The sequence below is a fragment of the Stenella coeruleoalba genome, assembly GCF_951394435.1.
Source record: "Stenella coeruleoalba genome assembly, chromosome: 4".
In the NCBI taxonomy this organism is placed as follows: Eukaryota; Metazoa; Chordata; class Mammalia; order Artiodactyla; family Delphinidae; genus Stenella; species Stenella coeruleoalba.
Window position 1 is genome coordinate 63,501,129 of NC_137149.1, and position 8,636 is coordinate 63,509,764.

Genomic DNA, 8,636 nt, shown 5'->3' on the forward strand with positions numbered 1-8,636 from the left:
ACAAAAACCCAACACATTATAAAACGGTGACAACACTGCTCCGGGAGATCATTCACATAGTAAACTACAATGTGAAAGGTCTCCCCCAGAATGCTGCAATGAAGCAGCTTAGATGTAGTCAGACTCTCTTTGACAGCTCTTCAAAAAGGCTTTCCCTTAAGTCTCATGCATGTTTAATTCAAACTTATGCATATTTTCAATAAATAACTATGCCAGCCAATGAATTATATATGTTGATTTCTTAAAAACGGCATCTTTCAAGTTTTATTCACATTTTGAGCAAATAATTAAATCCTCGTAGCAATTCAAATCATTTACCTGGCTACTTTTTATTCTGTTTATTTTAATTTCATTTCGATTCCTTTAATAGACATTATATTCACATGGTTCAAAAATTCAAATGGGTGAAATGTCTCCCTCCCACCATGCCTCTCAGACACACATTTCCCATCTTTAGAGGCAACAAATGTTATCAGTTAGTTCCTTGTGTATCCTTCACATCTTCAAGCAAAATAGGCATATTCTTTTCTCTCCTTTCCTACATAAAGTGGTAGCATACTTTACATATTGTCCTGCACCTTCTTTTTTCACTTATCTTGGCAACTGTTTCACATCAGGGCATAAAGTTTTCTCCTTTTTAATGGTTGCGTAGTATTCCGTTTTGTGGATATACAGTATGTTATTCCTTTGATAACTTTAATTGGAAAAGATTTGAGAAAAAGATGCAGCTCCCAGGGCAAGAGTTGCTAACCCTGCACCTGTAGAAGGGCTTCAGAAGATATGCAAATCCCCTAAAATGGTGTGTATGTATCCATATGTATTTCTGTGGGCAGAAAACTTGCATACCATTCACCACAACATCAAAGAAAGCTGTGACCCAAGCAAAAGTTAAGAACTACTGTACAATATAACTTGTGCATAGGTGTTCAATAAGCATAGGTTGAACAGAATTCTGGTCTAGGCTTCTGCTAATTTTTGTACTACAAGACAGAAGGACTAAATTAAACACTAATATAATCCAAAACTCTTATGTACTTTATAGAACCTTTTCCCCACTTGTTTTCTGAGAAGGGCTTTATTTTTCCTATGCACTATGAACAGGAGTACTAAGAGGGAAAAGAACCAATCATTTAAAGTAACTGAATAATCAAAAGTTGAATAAATAAGCTGTTGTTCACCATAACTGACAACATCAGAGGCATCTTTGATGTCCCTTAAAACTCTTTGTAATGTTTCATAGAGTCCTTCCTGAGAAAATTAGATCATTAGTAACATAGTTGTATACTTCCTACCACATGCCAGGAAACAGAACAGAAGCTTTACATTTATTATCTTGTTTAATGCTCAAGACAATCACTTAAGGCAGCTATATTTCCCCCCTTTTACAGGTAAGGAAACAGAGGATTTAAGAGGTTAAAGTTAAGATATTTACTTAATCAGAACCACTTAACCATTAAATGGGAGAGCAAGACCAAAACATTGCCTCACTCTCACCTTCAAGACTCCAAATCTCATGAACTTTACACAATTACCATAGTGCCTGAAGTCCAAAATGCAATTTTGATCATTATAGGGAGGTGGTATAATGCACTGAAGGGTTTTTTTTAAAGATTACTTTTAACATCAGGTGATAAGCGATGACAGCTGTCAAATGCATTACAGCTGTTTCTACCAGGTTTTTTGTTTTTTCTCCTGGTAAACCGTGTTATCCCTTTGATTTCTATGAACTCATCTAAACAAAATAAAACATCCTTCTCATGCCATCGATTTCAAAACGGCTCTGTGATGAGCATTTCGCTGAGCTGTTAATCATGAAAGTTGAAGGCCTAAGACAACTTTTTCATTAGAAAGGAAAGTCTGTTACATTCTTCTCCTTCGAGACCCAAAGCCTGAAGTCAACGCTTTAGGCAGGACTCAAACCGAGGTTCGAGGCAACACTGAACAGGAAAAGCAACTGTACCGCTGAGCCCCCAAATCACCTTCATTACTCCCTTCCTTTCTCCCTTCCCCCACGAGTGGAAAAAACTGCTGCGCAGCACCAAGAGCCCTGAGCGCTGGCTGCGGCTGAGAGCTGAAGCCCGCGGTGCAAGGAAAGCTGTGAGACCAGTGCCTAGTTTGTGGCCCCTTTCTTGCCTTCGCTCCCCTCCGAAGCCACGCATCGCGATCCTCCCCGACCCTCCATGCCAGGAATGCCAGGTCCACGCCCAGCCTGCAAACTCTCCCCAGCCCCCTGGTCGCATAGCCTCCCCCGGGGGCTCACCATTGCAGCCCACGGATGAAGGCGCGGGCGGGCAGGCCGGCCGGCTGGGGAATCCGTTACCGCGACTCGGGATCCATTCGCGCCAACAACTTCTCCCGCGAAGTGGAAGGAGGTCGAGGCAGCGGCGCCCTGTGATGACGTCACGAGGTGCGCAGCTTCCTGTGGGCCCAGGCCGGGAGGCGGGAGGCGGGAGATGCCACGTGGGCCCAGGTGCAGCCCCCGAGACCCGTAGGCCGCCGCAATCGCGAGGAGAGGCAGGGCCCAGGACCGCGCCCAGATTTGCGTCTTCCGCTTCTCTAAGGGCCTCTCAAGTGGGGAGGTTCTGAGATTGATTTCCCCCGAGGGCGGGCACGTTTAGAGAATGCAATGCCCCCCTCCTTTAAATGTAGCTTTAAAATGTTTCTATTACCAGCCAAAGTAAGACACCTTTTAGGTATACGTTTCACATATTACTTTTTAATATCTATTCTGAAACAAAAATTTCACCAAACAGTACTTACCCCGATTTTTTTTTTTTAATGTTTGACCAGTCGAATTGGTCTTTTCGCCTACTTTTAAGTGGAGACCCACAGTTTGAAAACACATTTAGGACAATTTTATGTTGTATAATTCCAGGGCAAAAAAGACTTTGATAAAATAGTCATTACTACCCACACCATTTTATAAGTGAAAAATATAAGGCCCAAACAAGCTAAGGGTCCTAGCTGGGAATCTAGGCCTCCAAATTCCCAAACCTGCGTGGCTGAGTCCCTCAAAGGGGTGTGTGAAACCAAGACATAAACAAGGTACATCTTCTCCCTAGAAGAACAATGATCCCGAAAGCTTTGGAGTAAACAAGTTTTATATTAATAGATAAGCAACTGAACTGTGGAATAGCATGTGACATTTGCATACAATTTTAAGAGAAGACATGAGGCCTTAAGGAGTTTAATGGGAAGAGCAATATCTCCAGCTTTGGCCCTAGACTTTCAAATCCTTATCCACCCACCCCCTGTTCCGTCTTGCATTTTATCACACCCATATCTCTACAGTGAAAGATAGCAAAGTCTTCAGGAATAAAACAGAGGCTAAGCATGGAGAGCTCCTATTTATTAACTGCCCACTGTCGTATGTGCCAGGCATGCAGCTATGGACTATCCCAGTTTAACTCGTCTAATACCCACAATGACACTGGCTACTATTATTATCCCCAATTTACAAAGGAGTAAACTATAGCTTATGAACAGGGCCTCATTGCATGGGACTCTCGGAAGCCAATATGCTAGGGTTCCTAGCCCCACCACATGCTAATTATGTAACCATGGGCAAGTTACTATGCCTCAAGTTTCCTCAACTGTAAAACAAGGATAATAGTACTATGTTCTTCATAAGGTTATGAAACTGCTCCTGGCACATAAGCAGATAATAATCTTTTTTTTTAAGTCAGCTATTATCATTATTATTACACAAGGTTAGGTATTATCAAGGGAGATGGTTCCAAAAATGAACTTATCTACACCATAATTTTACTCAGGAAAATACTTGATTGGGGAGGAGGGGAGTCATTAGATCCTTTGAGAAATCAATAATCTACGAAGCTACTCCCCAGAAAACTGTACATAGCAGACACATCACATAAATTTTTGCCTATAACTTAAGAGAACCTAAACCAATTTACAATGTTCATTGTGTTATAAATAAGCAAATAAGATGTATATTAAATGTTTTACATATCTTTTACATTATATTACTTTAAACTTTTGCATTCCTTTTTTAGTATTTTGAAGCCTTCCTTGAATTCAGGTGAGAATTAAGTCAGAAGACTATAACTTCCAGAAAGATACTGAACTGAATTTGTTGGATTGTTTTCTTTTTTCCTCAATAAATTTATTTATTTATTTGTGTGTTTATTTATTTATTTTTGGCTGCGTTGGGTCTTTGTTGCTGCACAAGGGTTTTCTCTAGTTGCGGTGAGCGGGGAATACTCTTCACTGCAGTGAGCGGGCTTCTCATTGCAGTGGCTTCTCTTATTGCAGAGCACGGGTTCTAGGCCCACAGGCTTCAGTAGTTGTGGCGCGTGGGCTCTAAAGCACAGTAATTGTGGCGCACGGGCTTTGTTGCCCCGTGGCATTGGATTGTTTTCTTTAGGAACATTTTTTTTTTTTTTTTTTTTGTGGTACGCGGGCCTCTCGCTGTTGCAGTCTCTCCCGTTGTGCAGCACAGGCTCCGGATGCGCAGGCTCAGCGGCCATGGCTCACGGGCACAGCCGCTCCGCGGCATGTGGGATCTTCCCGGACCAGGGCACGAACCCGTGTCCCCTGCATCGGCAGGCGGACTCTCAACCACTGCGCCACCAGGGGAGCTCTCTTTAGGAACATTTACTTGGAAATATTCTATCTCAAAAATGTACCAGGACTTCCCTGGTGGTGCGGTGGTTAGGAATCCGCCTGCCAATGCAGGGCACATGGGTTCGAGCCCTGGTCAGGGAGGATCCCACATGCCGCGGAGAGGCTAGGCCTGTGCACCACAACTACTGAGCTCGCGAGCCACAGCTACTGAGCCCATGAGCCACAACTACGGAGCCCGCGTGCCACAACTGCTGGGGTCCGGGCGCCTGGAGCCCGCACTCCACGAGAGGCGGGGCTGCCACAGTGAGAGGCCTGCGCACCACAGCGAGGAGTAGCCCCCACTCGCTGCAACTAGAGAAAGTCCATGCACAGCAACAAAGACCCAACACAGCCATAAATAAATAAATAAATAAAATAAAAATTTTTTTTAATGTTCCAGATTTAAAACGGCTGTATATGCTTTGATACTTCTCCCCAAATGTGGGCTGACCTGTGACTGATTTGATCTAAGAATATGGTGGGAATGATACTATGACGGTTCCAAATGTAAGCTTTAAGAGGACCAGCAACTCTCATCTTGCTCTCTTGAAGCCCTGAGCCACCATGTAAAGCAGGAGAAGGGGCCAGTTGAGCCCAGGCTTACAGCCATCTCCACCAGGTACCAGGCTTGTAAGTGAAACCATCTTGGACCCACCATACCAGCTGCTAGTCGAATTCCACTAAGTGACCCCAGTCAGCACTACGTAGAGTAGAAAAATCATCTAGTCAAGGCTTGCCTAAATTCTCTGACCCACAGTAGTGTGAGCATAATAAGATTATTGTTCTTTTAAGGTACTAAGTTTGGGGTAGATTGTTGTAAAGTAATAGATAAACAGAAATGTTTTAAAGAACCCAAAGTGTAACAAAAAATAAGCAGGAACAGAATATTCATGCTTATTTTCTCCACTGTGGTGATTTTGATGCATCATTCAACAAATATTTATTGAACATCTGCTGTGTGTCGGCACTTTTTTATGTGCATGCTGGGAAACCATAGTAAACAAGACAGACAGTCCCAGCTTCCCTAAAGTTCATATTTTTGAGGAAAAGAGAAAAATAAGTAAGTAGACAAAAATAAATTCTGTATTTTCAGATAAGGTAAGTGCTATAAAGAAAGACTTCATGAGACTTCAGGCCAAAAGATTGCTATGATCCCATCATTTTACACTTTGTATTTTATGGCCAAAAAAAGAAAAAAAAAGATTGCTATGTGTTTTGTGGCAAAATATGATACTCATTGGTTTCCCATGGCAGAGAAATTTGAAGAGTGCTGAAAAGATTAGCAAACATGATTTTTTTTTAATTTGTCTGTAGGAGAGCAGCAGAGTCTCCTGTTAGGTTTGTTTCTGCATAATAACTGCATCTGGATTTTAACCTTTACAGGGCACTAGTCTATAACAGTGTCTAATTTGAATTTATTCCAGGCAAAAAACCAGCCCCTTCCATCTCTGTGTGGCCTTTCTTCAACAATGAGAATAAAATGATAATAGGTCATAACTACTCCCATCTCTCGGGGGGGGGTTTTGGCTGTGTCAAGCAGTATTAATTCCCCGACCAGCGATGGAACCCGTGCCCCCTGCAGTGGAAGTGCAGAGTCTTAACCACTGGACCACCAGGGAAGTTCCCCATCTCTCACTATTAACTGAAAGACTACAATAATGCATCTCTAAGAAACTGAGGATACACAAAGAAAGAATACAACAAAATAGGGCTGTTGATTTTTAGATAGTTTTTTTAGAGAAGCCCAGAAAGTCATTTTTCGGTGATGTAAACATTAGCTAACAAAGATTCCTTGCATGTTTTCTTGAAAGTATTTTCATAAAAACTGTCTGCTCATGTTTTCCTTAGTCATGCTTTCCTTAGTTCAGCTCTTCTTGGTATAAATGTTTCTGAAACCAGCTGATGAATAAATAAGACCAATAATTCTTTTGTAGAGTAACACTGGTAACATAACACAGCAATTGAATAAATACTGCAGTTTCCAGAATTAAGGGCATCTCTAAAAGCCTAAAATATTTTTTAAATATTTTTTTCTTTTAATAATGGTTTGAGACCTATCACAGAGAAGACCCATCTTAAGGGATATATTATGTATTGGATCTGATCACCTGATGCTCACTGGCCTTCTCTTAATCCTTAAAAGAAAGGGCTTCAAACAAAGCCAATTTTGTGAAAGTTAGGGATCTCTTTCCCTCCTCCACTTAGGGATATATCACTGGTAGAAAAATTGTTGACATTCCCTGAAGAACTCTTTACCTGAAAAGTTAGAATATTGACAGTGATATCTCTACTAGTATGTTTCTAAATGTGTGAATAGTTGGATTAAGCGAATAATAATTGGTTCCCTTTCCATAACATATACAGGGAGTTAAATCATTGCCCTCCCCAAAATGACTCAAAAGCTGTGTGTTAGAAAGCGCATGACTTGAATTTTGGTCATTCTTTATAATCTAACTAACTACTGCCATATATAAGTGAAAAACAATTGCAAAGGGCAGTATAAATTCTCAGCGTTAATGCCTGTGCCTTAGTTAACTTATCTGTGTGATGGGAATAACTCTTTACTTGGAGTCACTTGGAAATGCTTTTCAAGAGCACAATAGTTACATTGTCTTTCACATAGACTTTTATAAATCGGCAGAAATCAATCGAATTTTCACTGTGCAACAACAGATGTGACTTTCTGCCCTCTAGATAAATATTAGCATGTCCTGCTTTGTCAGGGTTTACTGGAACATTTTCCTTATAGAAAACAATCCGTTAGGCAGCTTGTCCTTTTCTGTGTTTGTGATACCTGCAGAGATCCAGAACAATGATGTTGACCTTGTAATCCATTTATGAATATAATCATTAAGTCATAATCTGTCACCATTAAAGTGGACTTAAGAAATTAGGCACTATGTCATTTATCTTAATTCTTGGATGAATTAAGATTATCATATTAATCATATTAATATGATCAATCATTAATATGATTATTCTTGAGTAATCTAAATTTATATAAACTTGACTGATGATATTTTACAAATAATAAAGTTTGTTACATTAATAAATCAGTCTCTTCACTTAAGTTAGAAGAAACATTTACATTTAAAAAAGAAAATTTAACAAAAAGCATATAACTTTACTATTGACATACACATTTGATTATATATGTAATGTATCTCAAATTGTGAATTAACTCCCTAAAATATTCATTGGCAATTTTAAAGGTGTTTATAGACAGAGTAACAGGAATGCCAACAGTATTTTGTAGCTATGGTAGATTTTACGATTAGGCTAATCTTTCATTCTCCAAGTCCTACAAATCAAAGTAATTCTAGAATTTTTTTGTTGTTTCATAGGAATAATGTGAGGCGTAGCAAATAAAGGAAACTACAATAAGTTATTTGAGAACTGCTGCTATAGTAAGAATGACCACATACTTGGATATTATAGACCTTTAAGACTCTTGAGAATCTGAGCTTCTATAATAAGATACACCTAGAATTATTATTCATATTTCAACAAAGTTTGCAATAAAAACATTTTTGAACTTCCTTGAAATCTCACGGGTCATCTTTCTCAACATGCAGTTTAAACAGAATTGAATGTAATCACTGTTTATACAGAGTAGTGTATATTAGAGGTTAAAAAAAAAATCTTGTAAATGAACACAAGTCAGAATAGAAAAGACGCATGAAAAAGGAATTCCCATAAATTCTCATCTTCCGTAAAATATACAGCAAAATCTTATTCATATGACGTATGATTCATTGCCACAAAAAGGATGTAAACAATACTTTTAACATATGCATTTAAATTGCTACTTCCTATAGGAAGAGCTAACCTTGCTTTAAGACAAAGTCAAGTGCTTTGGACTCTATTTTAAAATATTTTACCTGGTTTGATGCCTTTCTATAAATATTATCATTAGCTCTGGGATGGTGGGAAGCATTATAACTGGTAAAGTAAATACAGAGTATCACTAATACCTGGGATTCCCTAAACATTTTTCAGAAAATGTTTAT

General features: G+C 39.5%; 2 protein-coding genes across 3 annotated transcripts in view; one reads left to right on the forward strand and one right to left on the reverse strand.

Moving 5' to 3' along the window:
- RFC1 (replication factor C subunit 1) overlaps positions 1-2,393 on the reverse strand; it is an 83,595-nt gene extending 81,202 nt beyond the window's left edge. For both annotated transcript variants that reach the window (XM_079919101.1, XM_079919100.1), the window contains exon 1: positions 2,261-2,393. In XM_079919101.1, coding sequence (XP_079775227.1) covers positions 2,261-2,263 — 3 coding nt within the window. In that variant the 5' untranslated portion in view covers positions 2,264-2,393. The remainder of the gene's footprint in view (positions 1-2,260) is intronic.
- LOC307185216 (SCAN domain-containing protein 3-like) overlaps positions 1-8,636 on the forward strand; it is a 546,171-nt gene that overhangs the window by 74,445 nt on the left and 463,090 nt on the right. The window lies entirely within an intron of this gene.